Genomic DNA, 23759 nt, shown 5'->3' on the forward strand with positions numbered 1-23759 from the left:
ACCAAAAAAGAAAATCAGCGTTCTGCTGGTGACATCTGACTCAGATGATGAAAATGAACATGCGTCGGTCTGCACTACTTTGGATTGTTATCAAACAGAACCCATCATCAGCGTGGACGCATGTCCTCTGGAATGGTGGTAGAAGCATGAAGGGACACATGAATCTTTAGCACATCTGGCATGTGACGCCAGCTACAACAGTGCCATCCGAACACCTGTTCTCACTTTCAGATGACATTGTGAACAAGAAGCAGGCAGCATTATTTCCTTCAAATGTAAACAAACTTGTTTTTCTGAGTGATTGGCTGAACAAGAAATAGGACTGAGTGGACTTGTAGGCTCTAAAGTTTTGTATTGTTTTGTTTTTGAGTGTAGTTATGTAACAAAAAAAAATCTACATTTGTAAGTTGCACTTTCACGATAGAGATTGCACTACAGTACTTGTATGAGATGAATTGAAAAATACTGTTTCTTTTGTTTATCATTTTTACAGTGCAAATATTTGTAATAAAAATAATCTAAAGTGAGCAGTGTACACTTTGTATTCTGTGTTGTAACTGAAATCAATAGATGTGAAAATGTAGAAAATCATCCAAAAATACTTAATAAGTTTCAGTTGGTATTCTATTGTTTAACCGTGTGATTAAAACTGCGATTAATTGCGATTAATTTTTTTGAGTTAATCGCATGAGTTAACTGCAATTAACAACCCTAGAAATAAGGCATACATTTTTAACAGTGAGATTATTAACCATTGGGACAACTTATGAAGGGTGGTGGTGGATTCTCGATTACTGGCAAATTTAAAATCAAGATTAGTTGTCTTTCTAAAAGATACACTCTAGTTCAAACAGGAATTAATTCAGAGAAAGTCTGTGGCCTGTGTTATGCAGGCCAGACTAGATGATCACAGTGGTCCCTTCTGGCCTCATAAAATAGGAATGTTTGATTCCAGTAGAGCAACTGCCCGCATGCAGTCCAGGCATTGGGATGGAAACTGATAATATTGTCCAAGTCGTTTTGCAGTTTTCACACTGAATGTTTTCCTCACTGTGCAGGTTAGCTGTGTGCTCCATCCCCTTGCACTCCCTTCCTTTCCATGATCTAGGTAATCTCCTCCTAACATCCCATTGAAAGGATTTAAATAAATAAATACATAAGAGATAACATGACGTTTGACCCATCATGCTGGTTCACTCTGCTTGTATGTTATACATTCCCCACCCCTTTGTCTTGTCTGTTTGGATTGTGAACTCATCTGGACAGGGGTTATGACTTATTCCATGTTTGTATAGTACCTAGCACAATGTGTCCCTGTTGCCCGGTTCTTGGTTGACCCATAGGCACTGTAGATGACTGGGCCACCCCATGTGCCTCCTTGTGGCTAGGTGTGGCACTGGGGTTATGCCTTGTTTTTCCCAACTGGTTGCCAACAAATGTGCTTGAAGATGCATAAAAGGAAAAAAAAAAAAAAAAAAAAAAAAAGAGAGAAATTGAAGTAAGTATTAAATAAGGCTTTCATTTTAACAACATCCTTTGTTCCCTTTCCCTTTATCAGGAAAAAGCTTTTAGAAGGGAAAAAACCTCTTTTGACAACACCCCCTTTTTGACAGTTGTATCACTCTGGGGGAAAAGAGAAGTTAATTGAGGTGGGCTGGAGCTGTTTCTGTTTAAGTCTGATTCCGTTTTTTCAGAAGACAAAACAAGACAAACACAGGCAAAAGGGGGGAGAAAAGAATACCAAAGTTAGAAAATTCAGCTTCTATCTTTGTTGTGGACTTAGACTTGCAGCCTCACTGCTGGGAAAAACCCAGGCTTAGCTTATGGTCTTATCACTCTGAGACCTGGCAAACTTGTACCAGCACTGGGCTGTTTAGGACATTGCTTTTGGTTGACACCCTAGTCACTGATTAATAGCACTGTTTCAAAATAGGCAGTTATGGCTAGTTAAGCCAGACTCTTGTTAAACAGAAGGCAAAAGGGGGCGGGGGGGGGGGGGAGAGAAAAGAAATAAGTTGATGAAGGAAAAGGACACTGAGCAGATGAGGGAAGTGAAATCTCATGTACCAAGTGGTGTTCAGGATGTAGCTCATGGAGGGATTCCTCTCTCTGGCCCACTCTGGTGAGGACATGTCTTGGGTTTAGGACTAGAGAGTCCCTTCCATGCAACAGTGTGCATCTCATCTCATTGCACATAGCAGTGTGACCATGGACCGCTGCTGGTGAGCCTGGTGCCTTCCCCAGTGGGCGGGCCTGGGCATGGTACAGCCATGCTGGAGGAGCTGCCAGCATGGGGCTCTGGCTCCCGCGAGCGGAGGCCCAATATGCTGCTGCTTTCTCCACTGTGGTTCCCTGCAGCTGTACGGATATCCACATCCACAGATATAATTTTGTATCCACTCAGGCCTCTAACCATGATGCTAAAGCTTGTTGCAGAAGTTGTTGGCAGACAGCTGCTTTTTCTGTTAAGAACCCCAAAAGGGAATGTTGAGTGAAATAGTCAGTCCTCTGTTCACTGAGGGTATGTCTGCACTTCAGTTAAACACCCGTGACTGACCCATATCAACTGACTTGGGTTCACGGAGCTCGGGCTATGGGGGAGGAAGAATGACAAGGTCAGTCAGAGTAACCTCCTATAAATATTTTGTTGCCTTCTCCTGATGGAGTAACAACAACTTCTTCCTTACCTCCAGATGATTATAGATCTTTTCTAGACTTTTTAAAGAGGATTGCAGCCGCTCTGGAAATAACAGTTGAGATTTCTTCTAATTAAATTTCATAAGCTTTTAGATATTTTACATTCTTTGGCTTCTGACAGAATAGCCGTGCCCATAAACGATGGATTACTGGAACCAGCTCAAACTTTATGGCTAACTCCAGTGATAATTGCAGCTACATCAAAGGAAGCTGATAGTAAATTTCAGGTTCCTGCTAAGGACTTTGAGATGTTTTATACCTATCTATCACCCAATTGTTTGGTGGTCGCTGCTGCTCAAGAGCACGTAAAGCAGCAACCTTTCAGAATGACTCATAAGGACGAGGAGCCTAAATGGCTTGATTTTCTGGATAGAAATAATTATTCTTTAGATACACTCCAGATGAGGATTTGTAACTATCAAGCTCTTCTATATAGATATGTTAGGTCTGTTGGTGAAAAAGTTGGCATTTTTGCATCAATTGCCTCAGGAATCTCAACAAGAAAGGCAGAATATTGTTAATCAAGGACTTTAGTTTCCAGAACAGCTTTACAAGCTGCTACAGATGCAGTTGACACAGCTGCTGCCCGTTCAGCTGCAGTGGCAATAGTCATGAGAAGAGCTTCATGGCTTCAGTCTTCCAGCTTCCCATGTCAAATTCAGCATACAATTGAAGACTTTCCTTTTAAAGTAACAAATTTATTCCGTTCCAAGACTGATGGCTCATTACACACTTTGAAGGATTCAAGAGTTATCTTCAAGACATGGGGAATTTATACTCCACAAACCAGAAAGAGACATTGCAGAGTCTCATTACAAGCAACTCTTTCGACCCCTGCAGTCTTCTAACCTTTTATCAGAAACAACTTGATCCATCCAGAAAGAAACAGTTACAGAAACCTCATTCTTCTGCTTCCATGAAATTTCCTTCTATTTCATCTTGTCAGCAGCCTTCCACCAAACAACAAATCTGATGATTTGACCTACCTCCTTTTGGCCAGCATTTGGATTTTTTTCCAGCTGGCCTGGGAAAAACATCTCTATGGCCAGACAGGTTTTAGAAATAATTTGTTTGTAATATGTCATACAGTTTCAGGGTGTGCCCTGTGTCCCTTCCCTCTAGCTTCTCAGGACCCATCTCACAAACTGCTTCTATGAGGAAGAGTTCAGTCCCTGTTAGATCTATAGAAGAAGCTTCCATTTAATTGCAAGGAAAAGGTTTCTGTTCCTGTTTTTTCCTTGTATCAAATAAAGAAGGGGGAAGGAAGGCCATTCTAGACAACTCAACACTTTTTTCTAGAAATAGACATTCAGAATGGTGACTGTTGGGGCTATACTTTCCTCACTGAATCTGCTGGATTGGTTTACTGCTCTGGATGTGCAGGATACTTATTTTCACATCATCCATCCATCCATCCATCCATCCTGCTCACAGAAAATTTAGTACATTTGTGATAGAAATGACCTGTGTTCTCTCTAAGGTTTGTGTGTGCGCAGCCGCATAAGAAGCCATCAAGGACTGCGCACCTGACTAGTGCAGGCGCACACACAAGGGCATAGCCACATGTGGGCCTAGAGGATATGTAGGGTGAGGTGGGGAATAGGGGATTGGTGGAGGTGGGGGGCAGTGATGGAGCTTGGAGCGTGCAGTGCTACGGCAAACGTAACCTCACTCCACTTCACAGCTTGGATGCTGCGTGGCTGAATCCAGAGGAACAAGCCTGTTCTAGTCGGGTACAGCAGGTTCTCTTGGAGAGCAGGAAGCCCTCCCCCAGAGCAATGTAACTGGCAAAGTGGAAGTGTTTCGCATGCTGGGCAATGGAGTGGAGTATCTCCCTGACAGTTGTCTCTGCAGTCTATTCTGGATTACCTGCTTCACTTAAAGCACCAGGGCCTTGCCTTCTTTTCAATTAAATATATATCAGCCTTCCACCCTCGTGTCCAGGATAGATTGGTATTCTCACATGACATAACGATTAGGTTCCTGAAAGGCCTTGGAAGACTCTTTCCCCACTGGTCTGGGACCCAGTCCCCCAATTGGACCTCAACCTGGTCCTTTCCAGGCTCACAGGCCCGCCCTTTGAGCCTATAGCTTCTTGTTCCCTTTCCCACTTGTCGTGGAAGGTTGTGTTCCTTGTAGCTATTACCTCGGTAAGACGTGTCTCTGAAATTAAAGCCCTCACTTTGGAGACCCAGTACATGGTATTCTACAAGGACACGGTCCAACTGTGGCTCCATCTGGCCTTCCTGTCAAAGGTGGTGTCACACTCCCATGTCAACCAGGATATCTTCCTCCTGGCATTCTGTCCAAAACCTCACACGACCAATGAGGAGAGGCAGCTGCACAATCTAAATGTCAGGCACGCCAAGCCCTTCTGCAGATCGACCCAGCTCTTTATCGCAGTAGCTGACAGGATGAGGTGCCTTCCGGTGTCCTCTCAGAGGATTTCAAATTGGATCACCACCTGGATCCGTACTTATTACAAGTTGGCACAGGCTGTGGCTCCACCGATAGTGAAGGCTCATTCTACAAAGGCTCAGGCGTCTTTGGCTGCCTTTCTGGTGCATGTCCCTATCCAGGACATCCTCAGGCTGGAACGTGGTCTTTGGTACACTCGTTCATGATGCATTATGTCGTCACCTAGCAAGCCAGAGATGACTCTGGATTTGGAAGAGCTGTGTTGCAATTGACATGTTCATGAACTTCTACCCACCTGCGATTGTACTGCTTGAGAGTCACCTACAATGGAATGGACGTGAGCAAACACCTAAAGAAGAAAAGATGGTTACCTTTCGTAACTGTTGTTCTTCGAGATGTTGCTTATGTCCATTCCATGGCCCGCCCTCCTTCGCCACTGTTGGAGTTCCAGCAAGAAGGAACTGGGGGAGGGGGAAGAAAGCTGCCAGCAGCCCTTATACTGGCGCATATGCATGCCACTCCGGAGGGCGCCTGAGCTGGTCCCCTACGGATATTGCTGAGGGGAAAACTTCTGGCACCGGTGTATGTAGCAAGCACACAGAACCTATAGTGGGATGGACGTGAGCAACCTATTTTGAAGAACAACAGTTACGAATGGTAACAGTCTTTTATGCTGCACTAATGGTATTTTAAAATATAAATCCTAATATAGATAAGATTTTATTCTCTGGGCTCAACAATCTTTTGTCATTTATTTCACTTTGGTATATTCAAAGGCTGCTCTTCAGACCTCTGTATTTGTGCTGTGCAAGGCAGCTTATGCACGCGCACACTCAAAAGTTAAAAGCTAGCTTTTGGCTGTGTTCTGTAATTTTGTCAGTTGGTACAAACACCCATCCAGGAGGGAAGCTGTTTTTACAGGAAAACACAAACCTCTTAAATGGGGTAGAGCTAATTTCTTTCATCTTGGGAAAAATCAAAGTGGGGAAGCTCAAGGAGAATCATAGGAGGACCCACAAGTGGCACAAAATTCTTAGTGTGTATGAGATATCATTGAGAGGGGCAACCATATGGTCTTTTCTGACCAAGTAGTGGAGAAGAGGTAAAAACAAATTTATTTATACATAATTATCTTTTAAAACACTCAGCAACATGCTAGGTGCCTCACAAAATTGTAAACATCTTTCCTGCCCCCCCCACCCCCCGAGAATACAGTTCATATTAAACATGATATGACAAGTGATGGTCATAAGCTGGCAAATAGCTGCTCAATAAGATACACATCTTGATAAAAAAAAAAGGGTAGAATTTATTTCTAAAGTGCTCACTTTCCAGAAATGTCAGTTCTCAGGATATATTTGTCAGAGATTTTGAAAGTAAGCTGATTCCTGAAAATCTAAAGCTCAGCAATATGTTTAAGAATGCAGATCAGGCAGTGTCAGCAAAGTTCTTGGTATCTAGTGGTTTTCCTGCATTTTTAGTATGCCTCCTAATCTTTGCATGATCTTTTGAATTATGAAATCTCTTGATGGCTTTCGCAACATATAGATTATGAAGAAATTTCTCATGGATAATATTTCACTAAAATTGTAGGTGAAATTGAGAGATGTGACATGAACAGTGCTTTCAGATGTTAGTCCTTAATGTACTATAAGGTATTGGTTCTCTTTAGTGAAATAGTGTGTGAACAAGATTGTGCAATTTTATCTTTTACTAATATTAAATTATAGAATTGCAGGGACAACTGTCTTCATTCTACAGCATTTCCACTAGTCTTGTATCACTCAATGCAAGAAAAAGTGCTTTTATGTTGTAAAGACATGCTTCAGTTTTTCTCTTTCAGCACTTGCAGAAAAAGAACATGGCAAGATTTTATGCTCTCTTTGGTGGGGACTATGTCTACCTTTCTGCATGGTGTATAGAACAATGGACTTTTTTGTGTCCTCTGGCAGCTACTTAATATTAAGATTAAATAATGTTAAACATCACAGTGTTACTAAAAGTGGAGATAAGTGAGATGATTCTCAGTTACAATGAATATGAGATGCCAAAGAATGTTAAGCACTAGCACAATACTCTGTAATATGAAAATGTGTGTCAGGAAAAACAGACTAATGAATAGCAAGGTAAAAAGAGCAAACTCTTAATAGAACAAGTAGTCCCTTGCAATAATGAACAATCTGATAGAGAAGTTTTTTTTTTAACTTGATATGAAGGTATAGCTTTTCTTTTCATGTGGGGAGTTTTGTAGTTTTCTTCTTGCAAGTATTCTGTGGTGGTTGTACCAACTAACACCAAAGGATGAAAGACAGGGGAAAACTTGAAAATTATTCAATAGTTATCCACCGAGTAATATCTTACATTTTGGTTCTGTGGATTTGTTAAAATCAAGTGTGTTTTGTTGTAGTATGGGTGTCTCTGCTCCCTACATCATACTTTCTCCTATTTATATCACCACCTCCCCTGAAGCCACTTAAACTTTTGAATTCATCACATCTTGCTTTTGTCTCACATGTATTAATGGGTATAAGCTTTTTCTTTAGAATGTATCTTTTGTTATTTCTCGTGCTGCATTTATAGTGCTTTTGGTGCACAATGTGAAATAGTCATGAAATTTGCTAGCTAAAGCACAAGGGAACATTTTCCAAAGATATTTAGGTACCTAAAGATGCAGATTTGTATGTACTGGGATTTTTAGAAACTCCTTGGCACCTCATTACCATTGACTGCCTCCCCTTTTTAGGCCAATAAAGGATTTTATTGGATTGACTGTTAGATACCCTTGCCAACAGTTTCAAGCTGTAGTGCATAAAGGATCATAGAATCATAGAATATCAGGGTTGGAAGGGACCTCAGGAGGTCATCTAGACCAATCCCCTGCTCAAAGCAGGACCAATCCCCGACTAAATCATCCTATAGAGTTCTGTTTCATTTCATTATAGATGGGGAAGAAATTGGTATCATTACTCACTTCAGAGTGTTTGGATGATTCTGCAAAATAACTTTGATAATATTAGAACCATGCATCGGATCATGGAAATTAAGAACGAAAGGCCTTATTAGTGTTAGTCTGTCCTGTTGCTAGAGCATGATTGCTCCCAACAGTACACTTGGGCTACTGCTTTGTGAAAATCTAGTTTTAAATGCTTCAAGTAATAGGGTTTCCATCACCTTTTGGAACATTATTTCTGCAGCCTGATGATCTCACTATCATTTTCCCGTTCTTAACTTCCTTCTGTCACTTACAGCTATTCCTGCCTGTACCACCCTAAACAATGTCGTCTCTTACTTTTGTACCTTTCAAAAGTTCATAGTTAGTTAGCACAGCCATATTAGACAGTTGCTTTGCCAAACTATACATAATTAGCTGTTTTTATTTTATCTCATGAGTCATTCTTTCACATACTCTAATTTTTTGTTTTTTTTCTGAACTCCCTCTAATTTGTGTTGATGGTTTTGGGTAAAGGTGTCCAGAGCTTGAACACAATGTTCCGTGTTTGTTTTCACTGGACAGAAACTGTAACTTGCTCCATGGTGTGAGGTTTCTACACATGCTGCCCGCAGTCTTGTATTACTACTACTATTATTTGTAATTGCTGCCGCATCGTGTTGCAAACTATTATGTAATTTGCTGTCCATTATTACTGCTGTGTCTCTTTGGGTGTTAACGGCTTTCCTTATGTCTCACTTCCATTAAATATAAGTTTAAAAAATGTAAATTACTACATCTTTCAAAAAATACTTGTCAAGTTTTTTAATACGTTTGTTTTGGGAAAGTGGAAAATTATATGATCTGCAATTCTTGAATACAGTTTAAAGTTTCCTCCTTGTTACTGCTTAAATGCACATTTCTAGAGGAGTGACTTGTCACATCATTGTGACATTGGTGAGATACCCTTTGACAACAGTAGGTGTTTTTTCTAAAAAAAAAAAAAAAAAAAATCAAGATTTTTGTTTTAATTATCCAAGTCCTTCTTTAAAAACAAGAGAATTGTGAGTTACTATGCTCTTTAATTGTTTTAGAATCTTCAAGAGCATATTAAATCATCATATCTTGACTTCATCTGCTCATTCTGGGTTTTGTTTGCTAACTATGACTTTGTGTTTCCAGTGATTGATTTTGTTCATTGTATGTAGCATATTTTCCCTTGCTGTCTGGGTTCAAGTGCTAAACATGGATCAGTTTTATGTCCCTATCTCTCAAGGAAAAAAAATGAAGATAGTTGTAGATCAGTTACTGTTTCAAGTTTTTTCCATGATCAGGTTCTGTGAAAACACCGAATAGTTGTTCAGGATGAGAATTTTTATTTGCTTTTAGCAGTGACCAGTGTTGCCTCTAATTTTTCCCACACATGTGCAGAATGAATGTTATGTGAACCAATATGGAGGTGATGTGAGACGCGTCACCTCCATATTGGTGTACATAACAAAATTAACGTGGCGGGGGTGGGGCCAAGGGGTTCAGAGTGTAGGAGGGGGCTCAAGGCTGGGGCAGAAGTTTGGGGTGCAGGAGGGGGTGAGGGCTCCAGGGTGGTGCTGGGGATGAGGGGCTTGGGGTGCAGGCTGCCCCAGGACTACAGTGGGGAGAGAGGACTCTCCCCAGCTCTCTCTCCCTGCAGCAACACTGGGCTGGGGGGGAGAGGGGGAAGGGGGAGAGGAGGAGCGACAGAGGTGCCTCTCTCCATCGCAGCAGCTCTGCAGCTGGAGCCACGGGATAGGCGCTTCTCCCCTGGCCTGGGCAGGGTTGGGGCTGGGGAAGGGGCGCCTCTCCCCCATCCACGGCAGGTCCATCTGCAGTCTGGCCCGCTGGTGATGGTCCGGGGCTTCGGGCTCCCTGGGGACGGGGGTGTTGGGTGAAGCCCTGGGCCTAGAGGGGCACTGGGGAGGGGCCAGAGAGTAGAGGAGCCAGCACTGCTAGGTCGCAGCCCAAGTGAAGGTGGAATGTCAGGCTGGCGGGGCCCCTGGGGCCTGGGACCAATATAAACCCAGTACTGGTGGGTTGGGTTGGGGCTGGGGGAGAGGCGCATCTCCCTGCCACAGCCCCGAGCTCCTGCGCAGCACTTAATAGGCTGCTGCGCGGCCGCGCATCTTAGAGGGAACTTAGGCAGTGACTCAAATCTTGAGTCAATAAATACTCAAAAAAATAATTTTCATAGTCTTCAGATTTTTCTTTTGTTGACTGATTTAATATTTTTACTTACCAATGGCTTGTTTTTCTTTGCCATTACGACTAAAAATATCTTACTTTGCTCCTATCCCTCAGATTGGAACCTTCTGGTCAAGTATACTAATGTTTAGGGTTGGAAAGTTTAAGGGTAGAGTGCTGTTACAAATATAAGGATATATTTCTCCCTGTGTGCATTAAAATAGCTACGTAGAAATTAAGCAAACCTCTTTCAGGTAAGTTCCTGTTTCTGATGATGCATGCTGTTTAGGAATAATTTAGAAAACAACATTTAGAGTAAAAAGAAGAATATCCATTCATATATAGCAATGTTACTATACTACACAAACTGCCTAGGGAAGTCATGGAATCTCCTTCTGTAGACGTTTTCAAAAGGAGGCTGGATAGCTATGCCTTGGATGGTTGAGAAACAACAAATCTCGTATCTTGGCAGGGGCTTAGACTAATGACCTTTGCCGACCCTTCTAACCCAGTGGTTCTATGATTTCTATACAGATCATACTTGAAGACAACTATTTTTTTCTTTTAAATGGAGTATAAAAACAACTGTGTATTATCTTGTATAGGGTTCTTTCAGGTTAAAAATTGTTTTTTTCTTATTACAAATAACACTGTAGATAATCAGAACTGAGCATTTGATTTTTTTACAGTTGAAGTTTTCAGTTTCACATTTGTTTGCTTAACCATAAGGGGTAATTTTAAAAGAAATTTTCATTGCATTAAAATAGTACTGCAATTGTGGTGTTGCAAATACTGCAGGAGAATGTTTTAATTGGTCTGCTGCTCCTGAAATTATTGAAAAATTAGTTTTGCAACAGGGATTGAAAAATTTACATACTAGTCAGAGATTGATAAAAGAAATCAGTGGTGGGAAAGGCAGGGGAAGCCCACCAGTGATGTGTTTTATGGGCAGTACCATGGTGAGAAACATAACCCAACTTTTAGATCATAGAAGAGGAAAGTGTGCCAAAGTGCTTCTTGGAATGTTCGTATTCACCAACCTCTTCTCGTGGTAGAGGGGAAGAAGGGTTTTGTTTTTTTGTTTTCTCTCCCCAATCATCCAGACTGTGCATCTGTAGGAGAGCAAGGTTGTCATCGCTATGCTGTATACCCCTGTAGGAGAGCAAGGCTGTGATCTCTGTGCTGTATACCCCTCCCACATAGATACCTTCTACCCTTGCAGCCATCAGGCATCTGCTGTTCTGCCTCTCACCAGCTTCCATTTTGGGGTCTCTCTCACATGACTAACTCCAGTGCCAGTATATGTTGTGGCGCACAGCTTTCCCCAAGCAGTAAAAGAGCCATGAGGAACAGCAGCAGATGCAGGCACTTTGGCTGTTGGTTTACAGATGAGGAAGATAGGCAGCACTGATTCCATCTACGTTGGGTCATATTTGGAAGGTTATCTTCACAACCATAATGGCGATTAACTTAATTTGAAAAATATTAAATTTTAGATTCTGTGAGAATTGATTGTTCATGCTCCTGGATTTCTTTGGGAAAATGCCCCATTCACCACTACTGTCTATTAGGTGAATTAAGTTTCCAAACTTTGTTTTACAAAACCTAAATTTTGGACCAACTTTGATCTGACAGCATCCCTTTAACTACTGAGGGATTCAAGGGGGTTTATTATTTATTGGTATATGTTAATTTCAGGATTCTTAAATTCTATATTTAAGATTAATGTGTGGATCAAAGTTTGCTATTTGTGTTTTTCAGAATTTAAACAAGCAAGCATATGACTTGGCAAAGGCTTTACTAAAGAGGACAGCTCAAGCTATTGAACCGTACATTACTAACGTAAGTCAAGATTTGCAAGTGATTAAACACGTGGGTGAAAATAACTTTAAAAGAGCTGAGTAATTTATTGGTAGTTACTAATTTTGTTGTAGGGTAGGTAGTTTTTAAGATTAATAGTTTGAGACTGTTATCTGGTGGAGAACATCTGCTGTATTAGAAATACCATATCGTATTGCCCTTAAAATCTAATACTCAGTTGTTTAGAAATTACCAAAGTCATTACCAAATTTGAGGTACTCTGTTACAATTTCCTGACAGTTGCAAAACCAAACTGCTTTTATTATTTTTATCATTTTGTATTAGGATAGCACCTACAGGTCCCATTCATGTTAGTTGCATTGTTAGGTTCTATACATATATGTAGTGAGAGACAGTCCCTGTCACAAAGAGCTAGCAATCTAAATAGACAAGACAAAGTGTGGGAGGGGAAATAGAGGCCGAGAGAGATGAAGTAACATGCCCAAGGTGGCACAGCAGGTCAGTGGCAGAGCTGGGATTAGAACCGAGGCCTCCAACTGCCAGTCCGGTGTCTTGCCCGTTAGATTATGCTGCATTGTTGGGTAGGTCTTCTATCATACTGTAGGACTTAGTTGCAAGTTTGTGTAGACACGACCTAATACCAGTAACTAGGGAGTTGATGGTCTATGGCGTCTACACTTTTTTTCTTTTAGGTTCAGTGTTCTAAAATGGAAATCAAAGGAAGTTTTTTTTTTTGTTCTTTTTGGTGTGTGTATGAATGGAATGAAAGTTGTTTTTTACAGTCGTCTGGTGTCAAGGGCTTACCTCTTCAGACAAGGGGGATGGTAATTAACATAAGATAAGGGGGAAATAAAACCTACACAAACTAGCATTAATATGTAGTCAGTGTCAGCAAGCATAGAAGCTTCTTGCATAATTTCTTCATTGGTCTGATCTAACCCATGATCATGATTACAATGGAACTGTTCCTTCATCTGTGACAGTCAGATGATAGCTCAGGCTCCTCTTAGAAAACTTCCTGGATCGCTCTTGATTTCAGGAAAGACCGAAGGTTGTGGTACTGCACACTGTTGCTAACAGGACTGAGCATCTCCTTTCTCAGTTGCTCATTTGTGCACCTACAACCACTGGCGTGTAGGTGTATACAAATCACACCTTCAGACCAGTCTCTCTGGTCTTTCAGTGGAATACATTCCAGGAAGCTCCTGCTAGAAGAAAAAATTGGTCCTGGATTAGGGCTGTCTATCAACTGCGGTTAACTCATGCGATTAACTCAAAAAAATTAATCGCAATTAAAAACATTAATCGCAGTTTTAATCGCACTATTAAACAATAGAATAACAATGGAAATTTATTAAATATTTTGATGTTTTTCTACATTTTCATATGTTTTGTATTCTGTGTTGTAATTGAAATTGAAATGCATATTATTTTTTATTACAAATATTTGCATTGTAAAAATGATAAACAAAAAAAATAAGATTTTTCAGTTCACCTCATACAAGTACCGTAGCGCAATCTTTGTAATGAAAGTGCCAGTTACAAATGTAGATTTTTTTTTTGTTACGTTACTGCACTCAAAAACAAAGCAGTGTAAAACTTCAGAACCTAAAAGTCCACTCAGTCCTACTTCTTGTTCAGCTAATCGCTAAGACGAACAAATTTGTTTACAGGAGATAATGCGGCCCTCTTCTTATTTACAGTGTCACCTGAAAGTGAGAACAGTCACATTTGCATGGCACATTTGTATCTGGCATTGCAAGTTATTTACATGTCAGATATGGTAATCATTTGTATGATCCTTCATGCTTTGACCACCATTCTAGAGGACACGCTTCCATGCTGATGACGCTCGTTAAAAAAAAATGCGTTAATTACATTTGTGACTGAACTCCTTGGGGGAGAATTGTATGTCTCCTGCTCTGTTTTACCTGCATTCTGCCTTATATTTCATGTTATAGCAGTCTCGGATGATGACCCAGCACATGTTCATTTTAAGAACACTTTCACTGCATATTTCACAAAATGCGAAGAAGGTACCAATGTGAGATTTCTAAGTTAGCTACAGCACTCAACCCAAGGTTTAATAATCTGAAGTGCCTTCCAAAATCTGAAACAGACGAGGTGTGGAGCATGCTTTCAGAACTCTAGAAGAGCAGCAGTTTGATGCGGAAACTACAGAATGCGACCCACCAAAAAAGAAAATCAACGTTCTGCTGGTGGCATCTGACTCAGATGATGAAAATGAACATGTCAGCCTGCCTAGTTTTCAGTTGTTGAGCAGAACCCCTCATCAGTATGGACACATGTCCTCTGGAATGGGGGTTGAAGCATGAAGGGACATGAATCTTTAGCGCATCTGGCATGTTAATATCTTGACATGCCAGCTACAGCAGTGCCATTTGAACACCTGTTCTCACTTTCAGGTGACACTGTAAACTTGTTTTTCTGAGTGATTGGCCGAACAAGAAGTAGGATTGAGTGGACTTGCAGGCTCTAAAATTTTACGTTGTTTTGTTTTTGAATGCAGTTTTTTGTACATAATTCTATATTTGTAAGTGCAACTTTCATTATAAAGAGATTGCACTACAGTACTTGTATTAGGTGAATTGAAAAACACTATTTCTTTTATCATTTTTACAGTGCCACTATTTGTAATAAAAAATAAAGTGAGCACTGTATGCTTCGTATTCTGTATTGTAACTGAAATCTATATATTTGAAAATGTAGAAAACATCCAAAAATATTTAAATAAATGGTATTCTGTTTAACCATGCGATAGCCCTATTTTGGATATATATTATTATTTTTTATCTGTATTAGGCCTAGTGCCTATGTTGTTGAAGCTTTTTGGCTTGACAAGGGGTGTTACCTGCATGTTTTTCATTCTCCATTTCTAAGCTGCTGCTTAGATTCCTGGCATGATCCACAGAACTGAGAGCAGAATTCATGCAGCTCTTACTGTATCTGTTTGATTTTTCCACACCTCTGTTGCTCTGCCTAAAGGACTTAAGAAAGTAGGCAATGTACTACTGTTTGTTACAGGTATGGAGAAAGTGATCTGACCGTGGGAGTAACTGTATGACTAGATTTCTTACACCACTGTCATGGGAAAAAAGGGGGAACAGGGAGTTAGAGGAAGGAATAGACAGGATGGATGGAGGACAAAGAAAAACTACAGGTGGCGTGGAAGGAATAGTTAAGAGCTGAATAGAGAGGGAAGACCTCAGAGAAGAGATGGATGATGAGGGAGAGAAATAAGAGATGAGAAGGAAGAGGGATCAGGCATAAGAAAAATGTGAGTGCTTCTCTAAGTAACATAAGTAACACAGTCTTTGTTTATTACAGGTAAGGTTGCAGCAGGGCATACCTCAGCCACCCTAAACCTTAAGAGCATGGAAATAAACTTAGGGGAAATATTTACTATTGCTTACCACCTTCATGTAGCCTTAAATGCTCTCAATACCACACTGCATTTACTTCCAGCTGTGACAGATAAAAGCAATAGGCACTCCAACTTCATCAAACGTACACTTACAAGATTCTGCAACTCTGACCTCATACTCTTGTAGCAAGAAATCTTTACATCTGATACAATATTAAATACGTTTTACGAACTTAAGATTGGAGAGGTTGCTATTAAGGGTGTGTGTAAAAATTATGCAAAGGACATCTAGTAATTCATATTGATAATAATCAAAGCAGATAATTTTGAAAGTTTTAACATTCCTGCTTAAGCAAAACTTGGGCTTCAGCTTAACTCAGTTGTTGCTGCTACTCCACCATAATTCATGATTGCACGATTCATGTTAATTAACATGGATAAGAAGATAGGAAGGAAAGACAAGAATAGAGCTTGATTAGATTTTTGTTTTTTGGAAATGTGGCAACCCTGGTCTCCATTCTAGGCAGTTGGTATACTGTGGCTGCTTATACTTAATGTGATTATTTCACTGTTACCATGTCTCACTGATTCTCTCTCCACAACCTTCCAGTTTGCTGTTTGTAGCTACATATCTTGTCTCATGCAAAGATTGTAAGCTGTTTGTGGTAGGTATAGCATCTGGCACAAAGGGTCCATGAATCCAGACTGGGGCCTCAAGATGCTACTGCAATAAAAATCCTCTCTCGTGGTGAAAAATCTTTGCATTCACAGCTCTCTTGTTCTGAAAATGCACCCCACAAGTGGGGAATGATACTTAATACATTCTATAGCATTAAAGAACAATTTTCTTTGGAGGGGTAAATAAACACAATAGAGGACACACAATTGAACCAGGAATGTACATCTTCCAGTAGAAGCTGCTTGTTTAAAAAAAACACCCCCCCCCCCCAACACACACATCCCATAAGGCCAGTTCACAGGCTTAGTGTTTCTAGTGTAGCACACAGTTTTTTGATTTGTAAATATGGTGCATCCTTTCCTGATCAGTTAAGTTTTTCATTTTTCTTTTCTTTTCTCACCTTATGAAAGAAGCTCCCTTTTTTCCTAATTGGCTTGATTCATGTTACAGTAGCACACTGAACATTTGAACTCCCCCTGCTGGCTTTGTAGTTAATTGTTCAAATGCTTTACCAAGGTCTGTACGTTTCCTTGCAAATTGATCATGCTGATGCACAAAAGAGTTCTATGATTTGTTTTAGAAACACAAGGGTGGAAAAATTAATTTGACACAGGGAAAAGGGCATAATTGGTTAATGTTTTTTTGAGTTCAAAGAAGTCAAGTTCATCTTTACCCATTTAAAAGGTGCACAACTTAAGCTTTTTGTTTTTCCTCTCACCTCAAATCACACCTTTCTCTCAAAGGATCCATAAAAGAATTCCCTATCAGGTTAATACAGCCTTTTGGTTATTGGTAGGATGTTCTTCTTCCTCTTAACTATTGGGAAGGAGAGGGGTCTCCTCTATCCTGGCTTGCCTTTTGCATGGCACAATACCACTTGTTTGATGCAATACCTGTTGTCAAATTTTCAAAGGTAGGCATTGATTTTTGGGTACCTCAAATTTTTGGTGCCCGTTTCAAAACAATTGGGCCTGAGTACCTGGAGCTCCTTTTGACTTCAGGTGAGTTGTAGGTGCTTAATACTTAGAAAAATCAGACCCAAGATTTCTCAGGTTGGGTACCTAAAAGTGGATACTTTTGAAAATTTAGATCTAGTGCATGGTACTTGCTCTGACCTGATATACATTTATCAGGTAGAGTGGGTAGCAAGCTTTGTGGTTGATGCTGTGCCCAAGTCCAGGCAGAGACAGGAGTGAGCACCAATTAAATGTGCTCCACCACTGGACTTGATGGTTTTGGAGTAACGTGAACAGTGTTGCACATTTTGGGCATGGGGCTCTTCGGTAGATTAAAAAAAGCAGTTTGAGAAACAGTTCCGTGGTTTAAAATGAGGTAGGAATGATAACTTTCTTTCCTTCCTTTCTACCACACAGTACATATTTCAGTACATAGTAAGTAACAGAGTGATTAAAAAGTAAAGCAATATTTAATTTGTTTTTCCATGTAATTATTTTATAGTTGAAAGTACAGATTTACCCTCATGTCCATATAAGTCAATGAGAAATGTTTGCTTTATAACTGCAGTGTACAAAAATGCTGCTTTGTGGATATAAATTCTTAGCCATACAGTCATTGTGAGTTCATAAATTTCTATTTAACAGCTTTATAAATCAGAGAGACAAGGGTGAGATAGTACCTTTCATTGGACCAACTTCTGTTCATGATGAGAGAGACAGGCTTTTGAGCCACACAAAGCTGTGTGATCTGAAGAAGAGCTGTGTGTGGCTCGAAATCTCTCTCTCATCATGAACAGAAGTTGGTCCAATGAAAGATATTACCTCACCCACCTTGTCTCTCTAATATCCTGTGACTAACATGGCTACAGCTACGCATACATTATTTTTTACAGTAGTGTAGTAATTCCCTAGCTATTTCTCTATATTGGTCCCATTTAGGCAAAAGGATGGAATGCTTTTGAAATAAATTGGTGTCGCTTGTGGTTAAATAACTCTCTAAATTTAGTCACTACAAAATATCTGATATAATTGAAACTGGTAGAGGAATTATTTGTTTGTTAAAGTTGTTTCTAGACTTGCTGTGATAAACTAAACATTGCATGACACCTTTTTGTATGGTTGCTTTTCATCTCTAGTTTATGAATATAAATTGATAGCAAAAAGTACTATATCTTAAGGGTTATCTTTCCATAAACTCGTTTCCCCCCACTTTTATCATTTTAATAGAAATTTGTATCCTTACCTGAATTAGTGAAGATATTATATTGATTCAGTGGTAGGTGAAGTTAGAATTTTAGAAAAGACACAAGATGTATACTATTTTACTTGTATTCTGTTACTGATGTAATGTTCTTTGTTTTACTTTCCAGTTCTTTAATCAGGTGCTTATGCTTGGGAAAACTTCTATCAGTGATCTGTCAGAGCATGTCTTTGACTTAATTCTGGAGTTATACAATATTGACAGTCATCTCTTGCTTTCTGTTTTACCGCAGCTTGAATTCAAACTTAAGGTAAATACCATACTATATTTGTTTTAGACAGTCTTAAAATGGAATTTTTTGCTCTGAATATGCGTTATGTAATATTTGAAAAGTTTGCCATGTCTAATTTGGAATTAAATGTTTTTCTTACTGTCACATCTAAGTAACTCAAAACAACCAGTGCATAAGAGTAAATGTATAAGAAGACTAATCTGAAAGTTGTAGAAAAAACGTAATTATAGAAGTTATGTCACAGAGTAATTAGAAAAGACTGCATTTATAAGTGTGATTCACATGTTTCATACAGAAAGATAACTTATTTCCAGTTTTATGTCATTGGCATTGCAAGTTACTATTTATTTAAATGCCTGTGCAGTGATTCACAAATTTTAATAGATTGAAAATCATATGTCTCTTAATGGCATACTATGCCCTAGTATGTAGTAATTAAAAAGTTGGAGTGGGGAAGGGTGGAATTCCTGGGCATATGTCTGGTGAACATTAAAATACTGTATAGCTGTCACTAGAGTGGGAAACATTTGTTATCCTTTGTAGTGGGAAAACAGCAACTTCTTTCTTGTTACTTTCTGGAAATTTAACAATTAATATCCATTTTCATTAGTGTGGTCATCCCTGAGCATTATGCTCCCCCTCTCTGGGCTACTTTTTGCCTCGCTGTCGGTCTTCTCAAATTTATATTAGAGGGGGATGTGGGTGCTGAGCTGTTTCCCTCCCATCTCGCTTGAGTAAGCAGCACATTTTTTTTTTCAGGTTGTCAAAATGATAGTCTCGTGAATGGGGGAAAAATAGGCCTTATAATTTTAAAAATAAGGCCTATGGTCAGTATTTTTTACCAGGGTCAGGTCTTCTGTATTACTCATTCTACTTCCTCATGCTTGAATTGGGAAAGTCCTGGAAGAAGTGTTTAAGCTCTGAATAAAAAGGCACTCTCATTGTGGGCTTGGGGTGTAATGTTTTTTTCCTTGCCTGCCTTTGTCCTACCCATTTCTGTTCTTGTCTATCACCACTGCTTCTCTCTATTCTTCTGCATAATAAGGTCCACAGATCCTAAATAATGGGTCTTCAACCAATTCTGAGTTTAGGAAGCAGACCAGAACAGAATAGGAGTGTGTCTGTCCCTGACAAGCCCACAATCCACAGCTGTAGGCAGGCTAACCAGGTCTTCCTGTTGCAGTGTGTTAAATATGAGAGCCTGGTAATGTCTGATGAGCTTATGAAGAAGCAAAGGTTAAAGCTGCTATTCATATTCTTCTCTGCTGATGGGAGTGTCTGAAAGGAGCGGTCACACCCATCCTCAAAGCAACAAGCTGGCAAAACAAGAAAGAAGCCACTCTGGACCAGAAACTCAGACTGATATGGGGAAGCGAGTGGTAATACCCCTTAACTGAGAAGGAGTCCTCACAAAGTAGCATTAGCCAAAGGTACATCCCAAAGGGCAGAAGATGATTGGACTTGCCTTATCAACCACAGCTGGTGGCTGTGTTGACCTTTTGTCATTGCCTATTTCTCCCGTGCCTTCCTGCATCAGGAACTTCCATCTCCCAGGAGCCAGATCACCAGAGACAAGCTTTGTGTCCTTTAATTAAAAATAAAATAAAATCTGAAACTGAGAGTGTGAGCCTAAGGAATCACCTCTGTCCCCAGTAAATATGGAAAGCCCTTTCTTTGTCACCTTTGATGATGTGTACAATGCAATTAGATAGATGTGGCAGGCTGTGCCAGCTGACTCTGGCTAAGAGTGGGTGGGGTGGACCAGGCTCTGAGGCTCCGTGCTGGAGGCCTTGCAGCCTTGCCACAGCCTGCCCCAGAAAAAGGCAGTGGAGAGGATCCTTCAAGCTGCTTAGAGTGGTTGTGTGGGATATTGCCAATCGGAAAGGGGCTGCAGGGAGCAGCCAATCAGGGCGCACCAGGCTAGTATAAGAAGAGCTGCAGAGCCAGAGTGAGATCAGTTCCTTGCTGGAGTTGGAGGAGCGTGGCTGGTGTGCCTAGCTGGCTGAGGGAGCTACAGGACCTTGGACAGAGCAGTGCTGGTAGGGACCCAGGGGAGCGAGAAGGAGCTCTGGGTGGCAGCTGGGACTCAACCAAGACAAGGCCCTGAGATAAGGGTGAAGAATGTGCTGGGGCCACAGGGACATGGCCCAGGGAATCATAGCAGCAATGCAGCTCAGTTAAAGGGGCATGGTGGACAGCTGCTATCTTTAGGGCCCCTGGGCTGGAACCCAGAGTAGAGGGTGCGCCTGGGTTCCCCGCATCAGCCACTGGAAAAGTGGCCTGAACTGTGCATCCCAAAGGGGAACTGAACTCTTTTAGTGGCCCAGCAGGAGTTCTGGGCCCAAAAGGCCCAGAGGGGGTGAGGACATTGTCTCCATGGAGGGAGTCCTGGAGTATAGCTCAATGCCAGGGCCAAGGCCATTTTAAAGGTTGCAGGACTAATTAAGGGCCTGAGCCCAGGGAGGGCGACAGGGGAAGAAAGCCCAACTGAGATAGGGCCCCCCTTTTGGACTGTTTCCCTATTTTACATACAAATTGTGTGTAACTCTGGCTGGAAGGTTGAGTCACTGAAGACCCACCACAGACTGAGAGAGTGTAGGCACACGCATTTGGACAGGGGGAGCTTGCGATCCCATTACAAACTGTTTAATTATGGTGTAGTCATTTGGCCTCGGGCTGTATCCCGAGCTCTGTGATCCTCCCACCTCTCAGGGTCCTAGAGCCCAGGCTCCAGCTTGAGCCTGAACATCTATACTGCAGTTCAACATCCCCATACCCTGGGCCCCGGAAGTCCGAGTCTGCTGGCATGGGCCAGCTGTGGGTTTTTAATTACAGTGAAGACATACCCTAAGGCAGAGGCTGATTTGAAGAAAAAGAAATCCAAGGGCCAGGAAGGCTGCTTCTGAGAAAAAGCAAAGCTGTCCAAGATTCCATTAAAACTAAAGACTAGTTATCTTTTTTCCTCTGGTTTTAATTCCACATTAGAGGAGGAACTAGCTCCAGATAAATTGATTAAAATATGTGGTGTACTGCAGATCAAAGAGAAAACACTAGAGCTTCTCCCTTAGCCTGTTCTTTATATTTAGTTGGCCAATGACATAACTGAAATTTTATAGGTCATCAAATTCTAAGAAAAAGTCTTCGAGACCTAAGAAGGGAAAGAATACTTTCCCCTCCTTTTGAAAGGCCAGTGATCTTATGCTGGGCAGAAACCTTAGAAAGAGAGAGGGTAAGACATCTTCAGTTAAAAATGTTTATAAAACTCTCCTCACATGGTTAATTACCAATCTAGATCTTTTCCCCTAACAATCTGACACATTAAGAGAAAGGAGAAGAGTAAAATACAAAAGGATCAGACAACTCAGAAGTATTTTTCATCTGCATCTAAAACACCCATGTCCCACAGCTATCTGTAGAGAATGTTATCCAAGAGGAATGGGCATACTGGGCTAAATCTAACTTGTTGGAGAACCTTGCCAAAAAGTTTATATTATCGATCAGTGCAAAGGGCCCCATGTGTTCCATTGCAACAACCACCGAATTCTGATGCAAATTAATTTATTTTCTCTCCATGAAGTACCCTGCATTGCCATTCCTTGCAGCCCTCAAGAACATGAACAAATATAGCTCATAGTTGAAAACCGTTATTGATGTAAAGTTCAGCAATGTAATTATTTCTGAGGATGAGGTTGTTTTGCTGTGCTCTCCAGGTGGCTTGGATCCACTCACCAGATCTTGGTCCTGCAGTATTGGCCAGGAGGCTGGGCTTAGATCAGGGGTTCTCAAACTGGGGGTCGGGACGCCTCAGGGGGTCGCAAAGTTATTACAGGGCGGGGTCGTGAGCTGTCAACCTCCACCCTAAATCCTGCTTTGTCTCCAGCATTTATAATGGTGTTAAATATATAAAAAGTGCTTTTAATTTTTAAGGGGGGTTGCATTCAGAGGCTTGCTATGTGAAAGGGGTCACCAGTAAAAAAAAAGTTAGAGAGCCACTGGCTTAGATCTTCCATTCACTCTCCCATGTGTCAAGGAGGAGTTTATGGGCAGTTTTGTGTCCAGTTCTGTTTTAATGCTATGTTGATCCAGCCTGATTCAGAAGATCAGGAAGGAGAAATCAATTATGCTTCTAATTGCCCCCTGCTGTTCAAGGCAACCTCAGTTCTGTTATGTAGGCAATATGTCAGTTAGCCTTCTCATCTATTTCCATTGCAGAAAATATCTGTTGTTGTCACGTGGACTCATTCTACATCAAGATGCAAAGGGGCTGCAAACTTTCACTGAAATAACAAGGTGTGAATTAAAACCAGATTAATTATTTTCAGTGGAAGTTTGTCCATGGACACTTATTTGGAATAAAAGTGGCTAAAATCAATTTAGCTAATCCACATATATTCCAAAATGTGTCCGAAGAAAGACTTGCACCCAAGTAAATAAATCAGTTTCAGGAAACATTTCATGATTTGGGGGCTAGCTTGTGTGTACGCCAGCCGTAAATGTAACTGCTTCAATTTTGAAAGGAGAGAGTAAAAAAATAGAGGCTATTAACGTGTTAGTCTTGCCAAATTACTAGTGTCAAGGAATGCGTCAACATATTCTATAACTTGGTCTCAATTCAAATTTTGGTGTAAAGGCCAGGATATTTTTTCCTATAAGCGACAAGGTCAGCACTTGTTTTAATTTCTGCAAAATGGGCTTGATAGGGATTTTAAAACCCCAGACTTAAGGTCAGATGGAGGCTATATTTCAGCATATTTGTGTCAACAGGCTTTCACCCATGTATCAGAAAATTGTGTAGTGAGCATGCCTAATTACTACTCAGAAAAATGATAGAACAGAGCCATAGGAGCTGAACGTTTTCCTGAATACTCTCACTAAGCACCAATTTATAACCTCTGTTGAAAAGTCTTTACTTCTTGTCGATGAAAATAATTTTCTTTTAGTCATCACCTTGTCGAGGGTATCTGAACTAGGGGCATTATCCATTGAAGCTTAACATTGTATACTTTGCAAGTATAAGGTGGTTCTTGGAATTAATGTGGAGTTTATTCCTAAAATTGAATATCCAGTTTTACAGGTTGAAGGAAAAAGAAAAGGAGTACTTGTGGCACCTTAGAAACTAACCAATTTATTTGAGCATAAGCTTTCATGCATCCAATGAAGTGAG

At 40.7% G+C, this 23759-nt stretch overlaps 1 protein-coding gene across 3 annotated transcripts in view; it reads left to right on the forward strand.

Annotated features, from left to right (window-relative positions):
- Positions 1-23759, forward strand: part of PDS5B (PDS5 cohesin associated factor B) — a 259687-nt gene that overhangs the window by 99126 nt on the left and 136802 nt on the right. For all 3 annotated transcript variants that reach the window (XM_037892188.2, XM_037892184.2, XM_043531708.1), the window contains exons 7-8: positions 12023-12103; positions 18473-18613. In XM_037892188.2, coding sequence (XP_037748116.1) covers positions 12023-12103; positions 18473-18613 — 222 coding nt within the window. The remainder of the gene's footprint in view (positions 1-12022; positions 12104-18472; positions 18614-23759) is intronic.

The sequence above is a fragment of the Chelonia mydas genome, chromosome 1 (genome assembly GCF_015237465.2).
Source record: "Chelonia mydas isolate rCheMyd1 chromosome 1, rCheMyd1.pri.v2, whole genome shotgun sequence".
Lineage (NCBI taxonomy): Eukaryota > Metazoa > Chordata > Testudines > Cheloniidae > Chelonia > Chelonia mydas.